At 37.1% G+C, this 23,533-nt stretch overlaps 1 protein-coding gene across 4 annotated transcripts in view; it reads right to left on the reverse strand.

Annotated features, from left to right (window-relative positions):
- Nucleotides 1-1,801: 1,801 nt before the first annotated feature.
- LOC123529430 (dentin sialophosphoprotein-like) overlaps nt 1,802-23,533 on the reverse strand; it is a 36,902-nt gene continuing 15,170 nt past the window's right edge. The window contains exons 3-6 of one of the 4 annotated variants that reach the window (XR_006682138.2): nt 23,193-23,294; nt 21,194-21,775; nt 16,245-16,635; nt 8,783-8,918 (exon numbers count right to left, since the gene is read on the reverse strand). Coding sequence is in view for 3 of the 4 variants with exons in the window: in XM_045309756.2 (XP_045165691.2) it covers nt 8,058-8,918; nt 21,194-21,775; nt 23,193-23,294 (1,545 nt within the window). In the remaining variant the exon portion in view is untranslated. Of the gene's footprint in view, nt 8,919-13,504; nt 16,636-21,193; nt 21,776-23,192; nt 23,295-23,533 lie in introns of those variants that run through there. The other 3 variants (XM_045309756.2, XM_045309757.2, XM_045309758.2) reach the window with 3 other exon arrangements.

A 23,533-nucleotide genomic window follows, 5' to 3' on the forward strand; every position in this document is an offset into this window, starting at 1 on the left:
GGGAGGCATATTAGTTTTCAACTGTCCGTCCGTTCGTTCGTTAGTTCGTCACAACGGTAACTTTTTGCATGAAGGATTTTTACTCGTGAACCACTGCATCCAGGACCTTCAGACTTCACCTGCTGATAGTACTTATTGAGTACAACACCCCTACTGACTTTGGGATCACCAGGTCAAAGGTCAAGGTTACAGGGGCCAACGTTAACTTTTTGCATGAAGGCACTTTACTCGCGAACCACTGCACCCAGGACCTTCAAACTTCACATGCTGATAGTACTTATTGAGTACACCACCCCTACTGACTTTGGGGTCACCAGGTCAAAGGTCAAGGTCACAGGGACCAACGTTAACTTTTTGCATGAAGGCACTTTACTCGCGAACCACTGCACCCAGGACCTTCAAACTTCACATGCTGATAGTACTTACTGAGTACACCACCCCTACTGACTTTGGAGTCACCAGGTCAAAGGTCAAGGTCACAGGGGCCAACGTTAACTTTTTGCATGTAGGCACTTTAATCGCAAACCACTGCACCCAGGACCTTCAAACTTCATATGCTGATAGTACTTATTGAGTACAACACCCCTACTGACTTTGGGATCACCAGGTCAAGGTCACAGGGGCCAACGTTAACTTTTTGCATGAAGGCACTTTACTCACGAACCACTGCACCCAAGACCTTCAAACTTCACCTGCTGATAGTACTTATTGAGTACACCAACCCTACTGACTTTGGAATCACCAGGTCAAAGGTCAAGGTCACAGGGGCCAACGTTAACTTTTTGCATGAAGGCACTTTACATGCGAACCACTTCACCCGGGACCTTCAAACTTCACATGCTGATAGTACTTATTGAGTACACCACCCCTACTGACTTTGGGGTCACCAGGTCAAAGGTCAAGGTCACAGGGGTCACCGTTAACTTTTTGCATGGAGGCACTTTACATGCGAACCACTTCACCCGGGACCTTCAAACTTCACATGCTGATAGTACTTATTGAGTACACCACCCCTACTGACTTTGGGGTCACCAGGTCAAAGGTCAAGGTGCTGCGGGGGCATTTGTCACCATAAGTGACAGCTCTTGTTTTTACATATTTCTTCAAGAAATTGGATGTTTTGTGTTTTCTGTAAATCAACAAAAGTTGCTTAATAATATTATGAGGAACTTACTGTTGTTATGCTATTTTTTAAGTGATTTCATGTTGGCATTGGATTGTTATGAAATCACCTAATTTAAGAATGACTAATTTGTATTTATCAACTTTTGTAATATTTATGTCCTTCTTTGTAGAAGAGGGGTATATTGTTTTATCCACTGTCAGTTTGTCAAGAGACCTTTAGCTTCCGGTCAATAAATAATGTTCAGTCTTCATAGACTTCATAGGTCAGTAGACCAGGTTAGAAGTTGACTGTTTCGGAAACCTTTTTCAGTCTAGAGGTCATTGTGACTACCCTGCTGACAGGTCACAAAATAATAGTGGTCAGATTCTACTGACAACAGGCAATCATCCTATGAAGTTTGAAGATTGTTGGCCGTGTTTTTCAGTAATTGAGAGAAATCTTTTCCAGTGTGATCAGTACACAGAAACTTGCCATTATGCTTTGTTTGGGCCATTCAGCGTGTCCTGCAGGCATACAGAATTGATATGCAAGCAACTAGCTCAACTGAAACAAAAACAAATTAGGCAAAATCGGGGTACAGAATCAAGCCAACTTTATGATCACTGCCAAGGTTCAAATACACAGCAGCTTAAGACTAATATAGTGAGGATTAAAAAGGTAAACTGTAAAACATAAAATTATGAAAATATTTATTCAGTATTCTCAATTCAGAATCTGTATTATTTTACAACATTAATAATATAAAGTAAACAAACAAAACTACAAGAGAAAATATAGACTAGAAATTGTATTCAGATGTGTGAAAAACTAAACTAATTGAACAGTGTAAAGGAAAAACAGAACAAGAGCTCGTCGAACACGAAATGCCCCCCTTGATGCATTCAGTAATTGCACAAGGAACAGAAATTATATGCTCACTGTAAACAAAAGTTCTACCATTCTGGTTTAATCTGACTTTGACCTTTAACCTAATAACCTAACAAGAGATTACAGAGTGATCTTGGTGCCACCCACTGAGCCATTTTTGAATGTTCTAAATTTCGAGACTAGCTCAAGGTCAAAATCAAGGTCAAATTTCATTTCGGTAAAAAACAATGTGTATGTGGTCCAAATTTGAAAGCTGTGGCTTGAGAAATGTGAAAGCAGGTCACTAGATCAATTTCAAGGTCAAAGTTCATTTCAGTAGACAGAACTATGCATGTGCTTCAAATTTGGAGGCTGTAGCTTGAGAAATGTGAAAGTAGGTAATAAGATAAAATCAATGTCAAATTTCAATTCAGAACACAAAAATATGCATGAGGTCGGAATTTGAAGCCTCTAGCTTCAGAAATGTGAAAGTAGGTCAGTAGGTCAATCTCAAGATCAAAGTTCATTTTGGTACACAAAACTATGCATGTGGTTCAGATTTGAAGGCTGTAGCTTGAGAATTGTGAAAGTAGGTCACTAGGTCAAAATCAAGGTCAAATTTTATTTGGGAACACAAAACTATGCAAGTGGTCCAAATTTGAAGCCTGTACCTTCAGAAATGTGAAAGTAGGTCACTAGGTCAATCTCAAGATCAAAGTTCATTTCAGTACACAAAACTATGCTTGTGGTTCAAATTTGAAGGCTGTAGCTTGAGAAATGTGAAAGTAGGTCACTAGGTCAAAATCAATGTCAAATTTTATTTTGGAACAAAAAACTATGCATGTGGTCCAAATTTGAAGCCTGTACCTTCAAAAATGTGAAAGTAGGTCACTAGGTCAGTAACAAGGTCAAAGTTTTTTTCGGTACACAAACCTATGCATGTGGTCCAAATTTGAAGGCTGTAGCTACAGAAATGTGAAAGTAGGTCACTAGGTCAAGATCAAGGTCAACTTATGTCAAGGTTCATCTTGCCACTCAAAACTATACATGTGGTCCAAATTTGAATGATGTAAGTTATGGACATGAAGATTCTAAGGTTTTCCTTATATAAGTCTATATGAACCATATGACCCCTGGGGCAGGGCCCTAGAGGGATAATTTGAACAAACTTGGTAGAGAACCACTAAATGATGCTACATTACAAAATATCAAAGCCATAGTCTTTGTGATTTGGACAAGAAGATTTTCAAAGTTTTTCCCTATATAAGTCTATGTAAACCATGTGACCCCCAGGGCGGAGCCATATTTGACCCCTGTGGAATAATTTGAAAAATCTTAGTAGAGGACCACTAGATGATGTCATATACAAAATATCAAAGCCCTAGGCCCTGTGGTTTTGGACAAGAGGTTTTTCAAAGTTTTTTCCTATATAAGTCTATATAAACCATGTGACCCCAGGGGTGGGGCCATATTTGAACCCAGGGAAATAATCTGAACAATCTTGGTAGAGGACCACTAGATTTTGCTACATACCAAATATCAAAGGTTTTGGACAAGAAGATCAGAAACCATTTAACTGTTCCTGGCCAATGTGACCTTGACCTTTGACCTAATGACCTCAAAATCAATAGGGGTCATCTGCTGGTCATGGCCAACCTAACTATCAATTTTCCTGATACTAGGCCCAAGCATTCTCCAGTTATTGCCTGGAAACCATTTTACTGTTCCTGGTCACTGTGACCTTTGACATACTGACCTCAAAATCAATAGGGGTCATCTGCTGGTCATCTCCCTATGAACTTTCATGATCCTAGGTCCAAGTGTTCTTGAGTTATCATCCGGAAACCGTTTTACTATTCAGGGTCACTGTGACCTTGACCTTTGACATACAGACCTCAAAATCAATAGGGGTCATCTGCTGGTGATGACCAACCTCCCTATCAACTTTCATGATCCTAGGCCCAAGCGTTCTTGAGTTATCATCCGGAAACGGATTGGTCTACATTCCGACCGACCGACCAACAGACATCTGCAAAACAATATACCCGTCCTTCTTTGAAGGGGGGCATAAAAAAAGAGGGTCATGATGACACTTTAGCACTCACCAGAGATTCACAGCTCTTACATGTGTAACAAGAAACTTTTTTGTCAGATTATTTTGAAAATTTACCTGCAGATTTAGAGATGAAGATTTTCAGAGTTTTCCACAGAGCAATATAGGGCTGAAGATTGCCAGGCATGTAGCAATCTGATTCAGTCCACGGGTAAGCGCCAACAATTTACAGATCAAACCACTAATTTCATTACAAGGCCAATACAGACCAAGTCAACTTAATATTAACAATGAACTGATCATGCCAATATAAATGTGTATTACTGTCACCATATACACAAGTCTACCTACAATACAGGCATTAAAAGAACAGGAATTCCGTCATAAAAATATCAGCACCAGTGGAAACTAATCTAGGTATTTATGTCACAAGAGAAAGATGAAAATGTGGGAGCACTTCGATACGGCCGTTAGCAACACTTGCAGGTAGTCAATATGACCTCACATTATTTCGCAGTATTTTAATATTCTTAACTTTCAAAATTTTTCTTTGTATATATTTATTTTCAATTAGAATATTTTGAAGAAATCTGAGTAACCCAATTCAGTTATTTTCATGCATTTTGAGAGGTCCTTGCAAGCATACTACAGGCCAAGTTTGGTGACAATCCATCATATAGTTGTTGAGAAGTTGTAAATGGGGCCAAACTGAAGAGAGGAACATACAAACTGGCTGCAGTCCAGTGCCTTTAAATGGGCCAACTGTTCCTGTTTAAACAAATCTGAAAGAGGACCATAAAATGATGCTATAGACCAAGGTTGGTGAAGACCATTCAAATTTTTCATGAGAAGAAGTCATTTAAAGTTCATTTTTAGCTCTGATGGACCTAAAAGGGGCCAAGTGTAATCATTGTGAGAAAGTTGGGCAAAATCCATTCCACGATGAAGTAAGCAAAGTTTTGTGTAATTCTGACCAGCAATTGCAGATGTTTAAAAAAAATTCCTTGCAAGTTCATGGACAATGGACGACGGATGCCAGACCATGAAACTATACTTATTATAGCTCACCCTAAATAAAGTTCTGGTTACCAGTATGTGTGACAAAGTGGAACCATTTGAACATCTTTGAAGGAGGATGACCTAAGGAATATCCAGGCCAAGTTTCATCAATATTTCAGAGGATGTTGTTTGAAGAAAATGCTGGACAACGAGCGATCACAACACCTTACCATAAACATGTTGTGCTCTGGTGAATTAGAAATAATTTCAAAATGAAACAACTCGAACAACAAGACTATTGCCCAGCAATAAAAGTCCCCTATAGGAAGGTGCATTAGTCATATATGCTGCTGTAAGAACCACATCTTCCATACTGAAGGACCTGCATATTCTCTAAATAAACCACAATCTATAAGCAACGATTGGAGGATCTATCTTTTGTGGCTGATGGATGAACAGACAGAGGGACAAACAGATGTACAAAGGGACAAAATAAGATATGCATATTCTGCAGAATGCCTTCTAGGTCCAAGGTTTCATGAAAAAATCTCTTGTACTTTCAACAGTTGTTGCAGAATGCACAATTTGTGACTGATAGGACAGACAAATAGACAATGTTGTTTTTTGTTTTCGTTGGGTTTAACATCACATCAACACAATTTTATGTTATATGGCAACTTTCCAGCTTATGATGGTGGAGGAAGACCCTAGGTGCCCCTCCCTGCATTATTTCATCTTGGATGAGCACCCAGGTAGAACCACCAACCTTCCATAAGCCAGCTGGATAGATTTCTCACATGAAGAATTCAATGCCCTGAGCGAGGCTCAAACCCACATTGGTGCGGACAAGTGATCTGGAGTCAGTGACCTTCACCATTTGGCCAAGGAGGCCATCTATCCATGTACCAAGTTTCATGAAAAAATATCTTGTACTAAAGGTTTCATGAAAAAATATCTTGTACTAAAGGTTTCATGAAAAAATATCTTGTACTAAAGTGATTGCAGGATCCTACTTCGTGTGACTGAGGTACTGATGGGGCACAAACCATAGGTCCCCTCCAGTGAAAGGACAATAATGGACTTATAATCATAATAATGTGTGAAGAACAACTTGCTGAATATTTTACAATTTATGTCATCACAACAGAATAATACTGGTTTTTATTATGAAATTCTTGTTACAAACAACAAAATAATATTTTAACAGTGTGTAAAAATGCTAAATCTAAAATGCTACTGCTAAGTGTGGAGAACTTTTAATTCACAGGTTAAGTTAGTTTGATATTGTTTAAAGCTGTTTTGTATCCTGTCTTCCCTGAAGCAGTTCTCTTCTTAGATATTATTGAACACATGACTGGCTACTTCTTTCTATCTAATATTCTATAGATTGAGACAAGGATGCACGACTCTTTCATACATTTAGCACATTACTTGAATCTTAAATGAAAGTCATATACACAAAGACTGATTCAAAGACAATATAAAAAGATTTAGATCTATACATAACTTGATAATATACAACAATATAAACTAGAGCTAACCGGAGTGAGTAATATCTGCAAGAGGAGGGGGGGGGAATGAAGGTTTTATATCGCCCACCTCTGCCTAAGAAACAAATATATATATAAATACACTTTTTGGTATAAATAAAACTTCACTGCAATCCTTTAAGAACTTCTGGAAACTACAAATTTTCTCAACAAAAGGGTATAGGTGGCCCCAACCTTTATTCCTCCCACTCCCCAGTAGAAAATGATCATGTGTTTTCAAACTTGCTAATTTGTTCAGTCAGTCTCTTTCAAGTAGTTCCCTAAACATAGATAATGATCTTACACTGTAGAAACAAAGTGTGGTCTACACTACACTTGATATGTCAATTTGTAACTAAATGTAACATGTATTTCTCAATTTTCTGATATAATCATGTAAAAATTACCAACATGAAAACACAAAGGTATTCTGTGGGGGGTCTTTAACAGTAAGATATATCCCTATCATCTGTACCTGCTGGTACAACAAAGTCCACATAGTCACACACTCAAAACATAGTACATTTAAAACTTCATATATCTCAAACTCGATCATCCCAAAATTTTGGCTATCTTGAAGATATTTGCAAGTCGTCTCCCAAAAACAGCTACACAAAATATCATTTTATTAGAAGTAAAACGCTCGATCCCTTGGAAATAGAAATACCGAGTTTCAACAGTTACTGTATAATTATTATAAAGTGATAAAATTTCACAAGCCTACAATGACAGATATTTTTTTCTGCATTTACTTAAATCTTTCAAATTTACATCTCCGTAGCAACAGGCTCTGTACATGTACACTTACAAACATAGAGAATATTTGTTTGCTTCAATGTATGATTAAACTAGAAGATGCTTTTGTAGAAAAGTGCATGCCTCCCCCACTGACAGTAGTTATGTTTACAAAACTGACTTCTTGCCTATTACTACTACGGTAGTTTTTACAGAATATAGCGATAACACTTTTTATTACCTCAAATCTGTCAATGCACCACAAGAATTACTCACGAGTTTGTAAGCCCAACAATTCATTTTACTTGGCAATAACTTTCACTAATTTGTATACCTCCAAATAAATTTCTACAAATTTATAAACATGAGACAAATAAAATTTCAAAAACATTTAATACTAAAAATATTAAGAATTATGATATCTGAAAACTAAAGCCAGAGAAAAGGGCAAGAATATCTTATTTATATGCAGTGTAATTTTTCTTTTACTTTTATAGCAAAACCTCTTTCCCATATACAAAAATGTATTCCTCTGGAAACAGTGACTGAAGTCATCATGTAACTGTATACAAATCACTAATACCATAATTCAACAATGTTAGTATGCATGCATACTGTAAACATTTTTCAGTAGATGATACAAATGTATGCATTTTTTTTTTATCTAACGTACAACATAACTTTTTTTTTTCAAAAGGTACCGTTCAATGACACTATTCTTGTATTTTTAACATTTCAGATGAGAAAAAGCAAACATCTGATTTCAACTTCAATCAATGACAATCACGTCTTCTTGCTGCTTTTCACTGTCAGCCAGTTTTCTAACTGGTTTACGTCTCCGAATGTTTCCTCTTCCACTTCTTACATTCTGCTTTCCGCGTTTACCCTTTTGATCTGTAGAAGAACTAGCACCAGAAACATCCTTGTCAACTGAGGAACGAGTTTTGATCATACTATTGTGCAAAGCACGTTTTACTGGCCTTCCGCGACCCCTTTTTACAACTTCTTTTGCACTACTTTTAACAACATTCTCACTAGTTTGTCTAGGTTTTTTGTATTTTAAAGAATAAAAACCAATTTTACATCCTCTACTCCCAGTCCTTAATGTACTAAACTTGGATGGACTCTCGTCTTTTTTATCTGCTTTTGATTTAACAAACCCAACAGAAGCACCACGACTTTTTGTACCCCTACCTATTGCACTTCTCAACACTGGTCGGCCTCTTTTCCTTCTAGTTCCTCTTACTGAGCCCCTACCCCTTCCTCTCACACTTGAGTTTCCACTCAGTTTTCGCACACCCCTTCCTGTACCCCTAGTCCCCCGGCCTCTTGGCCTCCCTCTCCCTCTTGTTCCTCGTACACTTCCTAATTTCCTTTTGTTGCTGCTCTCATCATTCACATCACTTCCATCTTTATCATCATTTTCACCACCAAAACCATAATCACCATCATCACCATAATCAAGGAAACTTTCATCATTCATCCTTTGATAGTTCATGTAATCACTGTCAACTTTTTCAATACCAATACTCGGGACACGAGGAAACTGGCTAACACTGGTGTAATGTCCAGGCTGTCTCCAGTCTGCTAACATGATGTTCCCTTCTACTCCACCAGGCAATGCTAAATACTGAAATAAATTCTACATACATGTATTTAAAGAATATAGCTTTCAAGAGGTATGAATTTTGTACTGAAAATACAGGCAAATAAATGAATTGCCTCTGCTTTTACAACGTAACAGTTCACTCCCTTTAAAATCAATTCAGTTCCATTGTGATCTACTATTTGCAATAATCATGACCTTCATGTGGTTTACCATTTGATTTACCATGGTTCTGTTTTCTGATATGCAGGAATTGAACAATGCAGACCTTTGCCCAAGTGTTTAAACATCAAAGCGTTTTAACGTTGAACTATTTCAGATCAGACAATAAACTCAGGAAGGTCTAGTTTATTTTCATTCTAATATGCTCACTGAAATATTATAATGAAATTATGCTGAGTTTCATTCATACTAGTAGTAATGAACCAACATCATGCAGCAATTTGACATAATAATTGATGTCATAATATTCTCTCACTGGTCTGAATCTAATACACTGTTTATTTTAGGATATATATAATGCTTGAATTCTTTCTTTACTGAAACATGTTAGAATATGAAATCAACATAAAATCAATTCAATTCCAGTGTAATCCCCTTAAATAATATGAAAACAATGTGAAGTAAAGTTTGATGACTGTAGTCAGAGTGTTCTTTAGTATATAATAGGGAACCATTTTCAGTCTCAAAGTAACTGTACCCTTGATTTTTGACCTAGTGACCCAAAAAACATTAAGGGTCATCTGCTGACCAATGGCAACCATCCTATAAAGTGTGACCATTGTGAGACATAGAACTGTTAAGTTATTGATCAAAAACCAAAATGGTCCAGAGAAACACATAGACACTGAGCAAAATAAAACACCCCCTCTTTTCTGAAGGGGAGCTTAATTAAGAAAATTCCAGTGCCACTGACTAGTTGTAAAACACAAAACAAAAAAAAACTAGAGTTGCTTTTAAGAAAAGTGCATGTCTCCCACAACTGCCTAATCATCTGAATAGTAATACGAGTCAACCATGCACCAAGACCTCAACTGCCTTATCAGACTTTCAGTGCTTTGATTATCAAAAAACAAGTTTCAAGAGCCATAATTCCAAGTGCCTGGGCCGATTTGGTTAGTTATCGAACTTGGCCGAGGACTTATTGGCAAACACATTTTGTTCAAGTTTGGTGAAAATCGGATGAGAATTGTTCGACTTGTGGAGTGTGGACAAGATTTGTGGCAGACACACACACAGGAGTAAATCAATATGTCTGCCACTCCACTGTGTGGTGGGAAACTTAACAACCTGAGTTGAGGACTGAGGACAGAAAAGCTGAGTTGAGGAATGAGGTTAGGAAAGCTGAACTGATGACTGGGGATAGGAAAGCAGAGTTGAGGACTGAGGATAGGAAAGCAGAGTTGAGGACTGAGGTTAGAAAAACTGAACTGAAGACTGAGGATAGAAAAGCTGAGGAAAGGACTGAGGATAGGAAAGCTAAGTTGAGGAATGAGGTTAGGAAAGCTGAACTGATGACTGGGGATAGGAAAGCTGAGTTGAGGACTGAGGACAGGAAAGCAGAGTTGAGGACTGAAGTTAGAAAAGCTGAATTGTGGAGTGAGGATACAAAAAGCTGAGGTGCGGACTAAGGATAGGAAAGCTGAGTTGAGGACTGAGGTTAGAAAAGCTAAGTTGATGACTGGGGAGAGGAAAGCTAAATTGAGGACTGAGGATAGGAAAGCTGAGTTGAGGACTGAGGTAAGAAAAGTTGAATTGAAGACCGAGGATAGAAAAGCTGAGGCAAGGAATGAGGATAGCAAAGCTGGGGTAAGGAATGAGGAGAGGAAAGCTGAGGTGAGGAGCGAGGATGGAAAAGCTGAATTGAGGACTAAGGACAGCAAAGCTGAGTTGAGGACCAAGGATAGAAAAGCCAAACTGAGGCCTCGGGGTAGATTTTGTTTGTTTGTTTGTTTTGGGTTTAACGCCGTTTTTCAACAGTATTTCAGTCATGTAACGGCGGGCAGTTAACCTAACCAGTGTTCCTGGATTCTGTACCAGTACAAACCTGTTCTCCGCAAGTAACTGCCAACTTCCCCACATGAATTATCAGAGGTGGAGGACTAATGATTTCAGACACAATGTCGTTTATCAAATAGTCACGGAGAACATGCGCCCCGCCCGAGGATCGAACTCGCGACCCCGCGATCCGTAGACCAACGCTCTTACCTACTGAGCTAAGCGGGCGGGCTCCTCCTCGGGGTAGAAAAGCAGAGTTCAGGACTGAGGATAGAAAAGCTAAATTGAGGACATAGAATAGCCTAGAAATGTGTCCATGGGACACAGATGTCCCCACTACATGACAATGGACACAGATCAACTTTGGGAAAACAATACGCGCAACAAAACATTAAAATGACAATTTTTTACTAGGTCAGGGGCCAAAACTCCTACAATACTGAATGAATCCATATGCGAAACCCAGGTGCACAACTGCACATGCTGATCAACATTCCTGTAAACTTTGGTGACTCTAGGTCAAATACTTTTGGAGCTACGCCCAACCCAACATTAAAATGACCAATTTTTAACTAAGTCAGGGGCCATAACTCCTACACAACTGAATGAATCCAGACACGAAACCCCAGGTGCACAACTGCACATGCTGACCAACATTCCTGTAAACTTTGGTAACTCTAGTTCAAATATTTTTGGAGCTACGTGGACACAACATTAAAATGACCAATTTTTTACTAAATCAGGGTTCATAACCCTACATGACTGAATGAATCCGGACACGAAACCCCAGGTGTACAACTACACATGCTGATCAACATTCCTTAAAGTTTTGTGGCTCTATGTCAAATACTTTTGGAGCTAGGCGCGACACAACATTCTCTGAAGGACTGACGGACGGACAAGGGCAAATATATATGCCCCCCTACCAAAGTGGGGGCATAAAAAGCTAAGGTGAGGAATGAGGATAGCAAAGCTGAGGTGAGGACTAAGGATAAACTCGAGTTGGGGACTGAGGATAGAAAAGCTGAAGTGAGGAATGAGAATAGTAAAGTTGAGGTGTTGACTGAGGATAACAAACCCGAGTTGAGGACTGAGAACAGAAAAGCTTAGTTGAAGACTGAGGGTAGAAAAGATGTCTGAGGACTGAAGATAGAAAAGCTGTGTTGAGGACTGAGGACAGAACAACAGTGCAAATCCATCAATTAAACAGTCATATTATTGTAACATTTTATTTTTCAAAACACGTGTACATTTTCACATCAAGCAAAATAATAAAAACATTAAATAAGAGGGTCAATGACCCTAGGCGCTCACCTTTATAAAAGGCTTCAAGTGTGTTTGTATAATGTAATGGTACAAGTTCAGAGTTAGGATTATATAAATATCAAGGGGTTAGCTATTATGGATTCAGAGATGGTATTTAAAATTTCTCTTATATTAGCCTACATTATATACATGTCACAAATATGAGCATGGCCATTTTTGAACCTAGGGCAGTAATTTGAACAATTATGGTTGACAGTCAGTCACTGATATAGTGCGTTTTATTCGACCTGGCGGGGTGGATTTAATCTATGGCTTATGCAAAAAGGAATAGTCTCAAACAAGAGGCCCTATGGCCCTATATTTCATGCTCAACTGTGGTTTATACAATTGCAATTAGAACAAGAAGGTCCTCAAAAAAATAATTTTAAGGCCCAAAAAGGACAAACAAAGGAAAAAACCTTAACCAAAAAAAAAAAAATCACAAGGTATGATGCTTAAAATACACTAAAATTATTGAGGTACACCAGTGTACCACAGAAAAACTGTCTAAGTTCCAAAAGGCCAAAAAAACAAAGTAAGAAATGTATTAAACGTAAAAAGTAAAAAAAAATTTAAATGGTAAGAGATTCAAAAAGATCTCAATAAAATTGTTGAATAATAATTCATGTTGTACCAAGATGGTCTCGGTTTCTACGCATATAAAAAGTTACTAAAAATAAGGTATTTAGTAGGTAAAAGGAAAAATCAAAGAAATTCATAGTAATACCAAAAGAGGATCTAGCCAAATAAAATCTGTTGACAATAATGAAATTTCAGATCAATCTTCATTAGTTACAGATATAAACCATTTTAATTTGAAATAGGGAGGTAATTGACATAAAATCATCCTAGTTATCTACCTGATTGGCTCAGTCCAACTATTGACAATAATGAAATTCAATAGTCCTATAAGTATTACTGATTGAAATCCATTTTGATTACAATCAGGAGTAATCAATATAAAATAACTCTGAACTATGATGGCTGATTGTCAGATCCAATTATTGTGTTGAGAATTTTGAGTTGACAAATAACCATAATAATCCTATATGGGGAAGCCAAATAGCCAATTGGACCTTAAGGCCATAACTTGGAACCCATGATGGAATCTGGCAGTTGAAGAAAGAAGCAAGATCTTGTGTGATACAAGTTTGTGCAAGTTTGGTTAAAATCAAATCATAAATGAAGTTGCTATTGTGCAGACAAGGTCAAAATAGCTAATTTTGGCCTTTCAGGGGCCATAACTCTGGAACCCATATAGGAATCTGGCCAGTTCAAGCAAAGGAACCGAGATCTTATGGTGACACAAGTTTTGTGCAAGTCTGATTAAATTCAAATCATAAATGAAGCTGCTATTGTGCAGACAAGGTCAAGATAGCTAATTTTTGCCCTTTCAGGGGCCATCACTCTGGAACCCATAATGGAATCTCGCCAGTTCAAGAAAGGAACCAAGGTCTTATGGTGATACAAGTTGTGTGCAAGTTTGGTTAAAATAAAATCATAAATGAAGCTGCTATTGTGCAGACAAGGTCAAAATAGCTAATTCTGGCCCTTTCAGGGGGCCATAACTCTGGAACCCATAATTGAGTCTGGCCAGTTCAAGAAAGGAACCAAGATCTTATGGTGATACAAGTTGTGTGCCAGTTTGGTAAAAATCAAATCATAAATAAAGCTGCTATTGTGCAGACAAAGTCAAAATAGCTAATTTTGGCCCTTTCAGGGGCCATAACTCTGGAACCCATAATGGGATCTGGCCAGTTCAAGAAAGAAACCCTGATCTTATGGTGATACAAGCTGTGTGCAAGTTTGGTTAAAATAAAATCATGAATGAAACCACTATCGTGCAGACAAGAAATTGTTGACGGATGCACGGACGGACTGACGACGGACGAAGGGTGATCACAAAAGCTCACCTTGTCACTATGTGACAGGTGAGCTGAAAATGAGATAAGTTAGTAGAGCTACAGTGGTTACAGTGCAAGGTGGATGGCCAGTGAGTAAGAAGTCAGATTGCCGAATATACTTACACTACATATCCTACACAATAATGCAGTGGACAGTCTTGAAACCCCGCCCCGCCAGGTCGATTAAAATGCACTATATCATACGCCAAATATCCAAGACACATTTTGTGTAAAATCATTTTAAAATAGGGCTGACAAGAACAAGGATCATACATTTATTTATTTTTTTTTGTTGGGTTTAACGTCGCACCGACACAATTATAGGTAATATGGCGACTTTCAAGCTTTGGTGGAGGAAGACCCCAGGTAGGACACAGGGTGTGCCCCCCACTGGTACATTTGTCACAAATAAGGGGCAAGAATTCAAATTTTTGCAGTCTTATGTGGGTAATATAGCCTTAACAAATATTTTATGAAAAGGATTCATTATTCTAGGCCATATACTTTTTGAGCTGTGAGCATCACAAACAAAAAATCCACTATTTTGGCTATTTCAAGGGTCGTAACTCTGTAATAAGCAATAAAATTACCAAAAAGAATGCAAAGTGTGCAAGGTCATGTCATGATAAAGACTCAAGCAAGGTTTATGAATTTACATCAAAATTTTTTTTGAGCTAGGCAAATTATTAGATGGAAACGTGCATTTCTGACTTATTTCAGGGGCCGTAACTTTAAAAATAGGGGGTGGAGCCACCCAAACAAGAGGACCATGATGGTCCTGAATCCCTCACCAGTTACCACATGACCCAGTTTTGAGTACGACATCGTTTTTTTCTACTATTTGACATAGTGACCTAGTTTTTGTGCTCATGTGACCCAGTTTTGAACTTGACCTAGATATCATCAAGATAAAAATTCTGACCAATTTACATGAAGATCCATTGAAAAATATGGCCTCTAGAGAGGTCACAAAGTTTTTCTATTGTTTGACCTATTGACCTAGTTTTCGAAGGTACGTGACCCTGTTTTGAAATTGACCTAGATATCATCAAGGTGAACATTCTCACTAATTTTCATGAAGATCTCATGAAAAATATGGCCTCTAGAGAGGTCACAAGGTTTTTCTATTTTTATACCTACTGGCCTAATTTTCGCTTGTATTCACTCTGGACTATCGGCAGGGAAAATAAAAATAAAATTAGCAAAATCACTTTTATGTTCATTTCAAAATCGAAAAAATCAGGTCGGCGCTTCCGAGAACCATAAAATTAAAAAATTCTGGCCCAATTTCGAGATTTTCCATGATCTGTTTGGGATTTCCATGATAAAATCTATTTTTTCGAAATTCCATTGTATTTCCATGATAGAGTGATTTTCCATATTTCCAGGTCTGTGCAAACCCTGGTTGAGGTTATTACAGCTTGTGATCTCAGTGTTAGCATGTTTTCTCTCCTGTTAAAACACTTCTTGAAAAATATATGTCTCCACCAGTGATACACTAGTAGGGGACAAATAGGCAAACATAGACAACAATTATCATCAAGCATGTTGGTGAAAAAATGTGGCAAAGTTTGAGTTAATGTTCATACCCTTTAAAGCGAACTTTAAAAAAAATCTTTTCCAACAGATTCAACACATTTTTAAGATGAAATGTAAAAGGGTTCTCCAGTTTTAAACAAGAGTGCCAGACTCTCACAAAATAAGCCTGTCTAAATATTCAGTTACGTAAATTTAAGGGCCATACTCCAAGAGTGCCTGTGGCGATTTGGAAGGTAATCGAACTTGGCCGAGATATTATGCCCACAAACATTGTCAGCAAGTTTGGTGAAGATCGGATGAAAACTGTTCGACTTAGAAAGCGGTTAAGCTTTTGGACGCCACAGCCCGCCCGCCATAGTTGTTCACATAATACGCCCCGCTCTTTCAGAGACGCGCGTATGAAAATGATTTAAATTATTGCACATACGTTGAAACATAAATTGGAAATTTAACAATAATGATATTACTTCTTGCTGATTTTCAAAGACGTTATTTATCTTTTAAGAAATAAATATTGGTCTTCAAATTAAAGGTACATGTATATATTTGTTACAAAACAAAACAATTATTACAAACAGCTGAAATGTTTTGCTACAACACCTACAAAATTTCAAGTCATATCTCTTCACATCTACTCCACCAGCCAGAACTGGAAACATCTGTATAAGCCAGAATTTTCCACATTTTTAATGCTTTTCTTTATTTTTGAAGACCATTTGGCTTCCATCCAGAATATCTGTCCTCTTTGATCCGGACAATAATTTGCATTTTGAGCCCTTGTTCTTTTGACGTGAATGACAACCATATGCGAAGATTTCTTCTTTAAGTCTGCTCTCATCTTTCAGCCATCCTCTCAGTGTGGATTCCGCTAAATCAAGGTCTCTGCACACATTAGATCGGCTCTCTCCACTGTGTACACGAGCAATAGTTTTCAATTTTTCATAAATGGTGTAGTTTTCCCTTTTCTTTTCAACACGAGTTTCCATCTTTTTGGACTAAAAATAAATAATACAACATTATCATATGCAGCATTCCAGTAAATAAGTAAATGAAATAGTAAGATTTATTATACCTTACATAAATGTCCAATGCAAATTTCCCATTAGTTTAACTTGAATAATATATCATATTCCCCAGTAATTTTATAACTCATGCGCATCTTTATTTTAAATTTCTGCGCATTTCATATCTTTATATTTCTTCATAATTTATATACCTCATAATTTCATACCACATGCGCAACAGCGCTGTTTTGATTTTCTGTGCATGTGATATTATTTTTTCATATCTCCCGTTGAGAGATTGATACTTTCGCATTGATTAAAAGACTGAGTCGATAAATATTTGAACAGATGAGGCGTTTATTATAATCATACTTTAGGATTAAATTACCCTTTTCTGGTGCTCTTGCATGTGCGAACCAGGCTGAATTTTCTTTTTTATGTTACGTGCAAAATATTTCGAAAACAACTTTTAATTCAATACTGAATCGAAACTACCACCATGAGATTGGAAATGATCTAACTTAGAAAATGAGTGCTCACACTTATATGTTTCGTTTAGAAAAAAGAAAGTTATCGCCGTTTTTCGAATGTTACTGATTAACACAATGTTGAAATAGTAGACTAAATATAGGGGTCGGCGTTATGTAAACGTCTCGACTACCGTATTTTCCCGAATTAAGGCCCCCCCCCTAATTAACGCCCCCACCCGTTTTGGAGGGGAAAAAAAGTCAACAAGAACGAAAAAAAAATCACCTACCTCATTTTTATAAGTCCACATAATAAGTAATTTACAGTAAGTATCCAACGTATTAAGAATTAAACACACTTTTAAACAGTACATGTACCGTAAATCCAAAACGTTTATACTAAGTACGGTACGTATCCAATCACCAAACAGAAAATTAAACGGTAAATCCATTTTTGATTTGTTTTTGCACCACCCGCGCACAAGCTTCCTGTCGACTTTAAACAAATTTGCGGCAAAGTGTTAACCTTTTCTTCGGCAGTTTTAATAACTTTTAATTTAAAAGCCGGCACATAAGCAGCGTGTCAAACCACTGACATTGTGTATTGCTACCCGCATGTACTAAGGAAAATATTATCGGAGTACACAGCTGTTTGGGTATGATGACGTAATGTGTAATGTCGCGAGCGTGTCACGGAATACATGAGGTACCGTATTTAAATGCATAATTTTAAGACACCCTGCATTAATTTGGATGCCAAATAATTACGTTTTGGGGGAATTAAACAACACAGAAACACTTTACAGTTGGTTTGAACGATTTTTTAAGTTTTGTAAAAATTTTAATTTTTTATTTTTTTTTACCTCAAATGAACGCCCCCTCTTTGGAAAATGTAACGCCCCCTGGGGCGTTTATTCGGGAAAATACGGTATATCTTTCAAAAAAGTCTTATTACACAGAAAAGTCAGCACAAATTATGAGTGCTAACAAATAAAGACTCTTTAATTCTGTCTTCATTATTTTGTTAGTAATTACATTTAATGTTAAATAGATTATTATGTTAATTTTCCAGTAAATGTTTTGACCCTTATAATCTTTCGGTATAAAAATAAATATTGCATTCCTGAGAGGGTGGTATGAAAAATGTTCACCTCTCGAAATATGAATATAGACCTCGACTGGCGCCTCAGCCGATATTCATATATCTCGCAGTGAACATTTTTCATCAGGAATGCAATATCTATATAGTATATTTGTTGCACAAATAAGTACCAAAAGACCTACAGTCTCGAAAAAATGTGACAAACAAAACATACAATTATAACAAGAGCTGTCACAATTGGTGACAAATGCCCCCAAATCCTGCCCAAGAATGCTACAGTTGGCTGCGCAAAAAATTACATATCATTTCTTGACCTTGACCTACGAAACCCGGGTCATAAGCATGACACACCTTCTCAATATGGTTAACATTTGTGTCAAATTATTTTGAAATCCCTTGATAAATGGTAGTTATGGACTTTTGACTTCTAAGTGTGACCTTGACCTTAGAGCTAGGGGTCTGGATCTTGTGCATGACAAATTGTCTCATTATGGGAAACATCTATGCCAAGTTATTTCAAAACCCCTTCATAGATGGCAGAGTTATGGACTGAACACGAAACAGTCATGTTAACCTTTAGCTTTTAAGTGTGACCTGACCTTAGAGCTAGGCTGGGTCTTACGGACACAGTCGTGAATTTAAACCCTTCATGACAAAGTTACAGCGGACAAGATCACAGACGCCACAGCGGGCATGTACGGACGGACAGTGTGATTTTAATATGCCCACCTTCCACAGCATTAACAAGAGCTGTCTGTTGACAGCGCGCTCGACTATTCGAAGCATTCACAGAAGTATAGGGTCAAAATATTACCTGAGATTTTCAGACAAAAGAAAAGGAACAGGTAAGACCAACTATGTACCTGCATTTGTGGAACTGGGTATGTCTTGCACTATACTGCAATGTGTGACCATGTTGGTAAGCAAGTGTTCAAAGTTTCAAAGCCATATATCAAACAGTTAATAGACAAAATATCGAATCGTATGCGAAACCTAACTAATTTCTATGTCCAAATAAGGGCCATAACTGAGCTAAAGTCCTTGTCCTAGGTAAGTAGACTATGAAGGTAAACAAGTGGTCAAAGTTTCAAAGCCTTATGACAAACAGGTAAGGCAAAATACAGACTGGTACAAAATCTTAACTGATTTCCAAGTCCAAAGAGGGCCATAATTTAGCCAAAATAGTTGAAAGAGTTATGTACTCTTGCCTACAGATTGGAATCATGATGATAAACAAGTGTTAAAAGTTTCAAAGCCACATGTCTAATAGCTTTGACAAAACGTTGACTTGTATGAAACTGAACCAATTTCCAAGTCCAAAAGCGGCCATAATTCAGCAAAAATAGTTGGCAGAGTTATGTACTTTTGCCTACAGATGGAAATCATGATGATAAACAAGTGTTCAAAGTTTCAAAGCTATACGTCAAATAGCTTTGACAAAACATGGATTTGTAAGAAAACTGAACCAATTTCCAAGTCAAAAAAGGGCCATAATTCAGCCAAAATAATTGACAGAGTTATGTACTCTTGCCTACAGATGGAAATCATGATGATAAACAAGTGTTCAAAGTTTCAAAGCTATATGTCAAATAGTTTTGACAAAACATGGACTTGTACTGAAACTGAAACAATTTTCAAGTCAAAAAAGGGCCATAATTCAGCCAAAATAGTTGTCAGAGTTATGTACTCTTGCCTACAAATATAAATCATGATGATAAACAATTGTTCAAACTTTCAAAGCCACATGTCAAATAGTTTTGACAAAACATGGACTTGTACAAAAATTGTATCAATTTACAAGACCAAAAAGTGCCATAATTCAGCCAAAATAGTTGACAAAGTTATGTACTCTTGTCTACAGATAGAGACTGTTATATTAAACAAGAGATAAAAGGTTCAAAGCCATATGTCAAACACTTTACACAAAATGTGAACTGGTAAGAAAAACTCAATCAAGATTTCTAAGTTAAAAGGGGCCATAAGTCAGCCAAAATACTTGATGGAGTTATGTACTCTTGCCTAAAACTGGACATGGTAAGCAAGTGTTGTAAGTTTCAAAACTTTATCTCAAAAGACTTTGTCAAAAAGTGGACTGGTACGAAAAACTTAACCAAGGTGTGATGCCGAAGCCGACACCGACGCCGTGGTGAGTAGGATAGCTCTACTTATTCTTCGAATAGTCGAGCTAAAAATGTTGCCAATCTGCTACCCTTCTCCATCCCTCCACAAAACAGATATTTGAAGACGCTTCTACACCAATCAGGTCATTTTAGCAAATCATAAAAGTATCACACATACATCCTCTATTTAGGAAATAATGTATGTCTAAATTATGTAAGCAGTATGTCAGTCTGACAGAATGACTACAACTGTAGTCGAGTAATACCCCTAGACGCCACTTGAGACAGAGAAAGTAAAATGATGTGATCATGACCTTTGCTTTTCAAGTACTGGGTTGTAAGTCTTCTTTCTTGTGACAAGGTAAACAATTGATGTTACGGTAGCTTTATGAAAGCATTTCAAGAAGTTAAGTATGTCCGCTCTGCACATCATGTAGATGAGATAAACAATTCATACTTAAAACTAGTTCTATGAGAATTTTACCTCTAAGTGGGACCTTGACCTTAGACCTAATGATTTGGCTTTTGTGATCTGTACATTGTCTTCATGTAAACAACAGAATGTTAGTTTTGAGAAAATCTTCCAAAAGTTTAAACAAAGGATATTTGACCTCTGACCTCCAACTGTGACCATGACATTGGAACTAGTGACCTGGGTTGTACGCTCTGCACATAGTCTTGATGGGGTTAACAATTGAGGCTTGTTTTAAGAAAACTTTTCCAACAGTTAAGACAATATGGAGGGGACATGATGGACAGAAATAGTTATTTGATTCCAATATATCCCCCATAATATTATGCACTGTATCTGGACAAAAAATCATATATTAACATACCAGAAAGTAAACGAAACAACTTACCTTACTTCTGCCTTTAACCCTAGACTTAAAATTTAGAAGTCTACGTATCTGTTGTTCAGATTTCAGCCATGTACGAAGAGTAGATCCAGGAATGCCTGTATCTCTATGTATAGATGTTTGACTTTCACCATTCTTTAACCTTTCAATAAAATGAAGCTTCATCAAAGGACTGTAAAACTGTCTTTTCCTTCCTGTTTCAGTGTTTCCTGACATTTCTTTATCTATGCTGTCAGAAGTTTCATCATCAGTGTTAACTGGAACCTCGACTTTTAACAATATATCATCTGACATTTCATTGTTGGTATTCATAACAATGTCATAAGCTTGCATTTCTCGTTTTCCATCTTCAGATCTTGCTGGTATTACACATTCTGTATTGAGCAATGCTTCTTTTGTTGTATTAACAAATTCTCTCCTGTGTTTATTCACTTCTGTATCAGAACACGAGCCTACATGTAACACAGCTTTATTCTCTATATCAACTGGCATTTCATTAAGTGTATTCACTTGTAGCTCAAAATCTTCCGGTTCAGTCTTTATTCGAACAAGTGTTCCCTCCTGCAGTTTTACTAACGCATCATCCTGTATGAATGATTAATAAATCTCAAAACAGTGTTTTTCTGTTTCTCTCACGCTACAACATTTTAATAAACACTGTGAATGTCAACAACTGGCACACCAAAACAACTCCACAAACATCCTCCTTCATTAAACACTGTGAATGTCAGCAACTGCCACACCAAACCAACTCTTCAAACATCCTCCTCAAATGAACACTGTTTATGTCAACAACTGCCACACCAAAACAACAGTTACTCTCCAAACAGCCTCCTCAATATAACACCTCAATGACCCTCAAAATGTAAGCTATGGTAGCCCTAAATTACACACCTTAGTTTCATAGAGCTCTCAAACAATTACCAATTTTGATAAAGTAGAGTGTCACTAATAAAAAAGAAATTCTCATGAAAGCATCCACAAACTAATAATCAGGAAATATTGTTTTTAGAATAGAAACTGGATTTATCACTTTAGGTGTGTATATCTGCAGATGCCACTTTGGTATAGGAAGGAAAAATGTTGTGGTAATGGCATTTGATCTCCAAGTGTGACTTTGACCTTTAACCTTCTGACCAGGTTTGTGCACTTTGCAAGTTATCTTGATGAGGTAAAATACAGGTCAGGTTTACGAAAATACTTCTAGTGGTATAAAAGATATGGAGGGGACAAAAAGAAAAGCCTTTTGACATCTGACCTCCAAATATGACCCTGACCTAGGATCCAATTACCTGTATTCTCATTAAATACAAAACCGGTAACCAGTCTGAAGTAGGGTAATTTGACCTTTGACATCCAAGGGTGACCTTGATCTTTAACCTTGTGAGTGGAGTCATGAATGTATGTTTTATGAAAATCCTTCAGGCAGTTTATAGAGTGAACAGGCATTTAAGGTATTTGACCTCTGACCTCTAAGTATGACCTTGACCCTGGCATCCTGGGTCATGTATGATACTCAAGGTATTATCAATTTGAACACGTTTATAAATATAGTTATTTGAAAATAAACTGAAAAGTCTAAAATAAGGGTATTTGAATATCTATCTACAAGTGTGACCTTGACCTTGGACTAAGTGATCTGGCTAATGCACTTTACACATTATCTAAATGAGATTAATGACTGATGCTAGTTTAATGAAAGTTTTTCTAACAGCTAAGATGTTTGACTTCTGACCTCCAAGAGTGACCTTTAACTGGATATAGTGACCAGGGCCATACTTGATTTTCATCACATAGCCACGGTGAACATTTATGAAAATCCATCATAACATTTTTGAGATAAAATTATATTCCCCTATAATCATTATATTTTCCCTCCGAGGTTTTAAGAAAATGTTCCGGAAATGAAAAAGTTAAATGCTATCAATCCATCCACCAGCCCACCCACCTTCCAAAAGACAGCAACAATCGAATAACCATATTTTCAACTTAAATAAATTACCTTGTCTTGTTCTGGACTAAACTTTGGTTCCATATGCCACTTCTTATCATAATCCAGTAATCGTTTTTTCCTAGGCGGGCTGCTAAATTCATCACCTGGTGACTACAAATAGAGACAACTGAAGAAAGTTAGTCTGAAAGCAGTTTTTCAAAAATTTTAAGAGCATGGTAACAAATATGTATGCTGTCATATTGTGCATGTTCGAACAGTTTCTAAAACATCATTTATCAAATTGGTTTAAAAAATTTACTTTTCTTTCTACATCAAATAATGGAGACAACTGTTTACGGAAAGTGAATTTTTCTTGTTTATCTCCGTATCATTGAAAAAACAAGAGGGAT

This window comes from Mercenaria mercenaria, chromosome 13 (genome assembly GCF_021730395.1).
Source record: "Mercenaria mercenaria strain notata chromosome 13, MADL_Memer_1, whole genome shotgun sequence".
Classification (NCBI taxonomy): domain Eukaryota; kingdom Metazoa; phylum Mollusca; class Bivalvia; order Venerida; family Veneridae; genus Mercenaria; species Mercenaria mercenaria.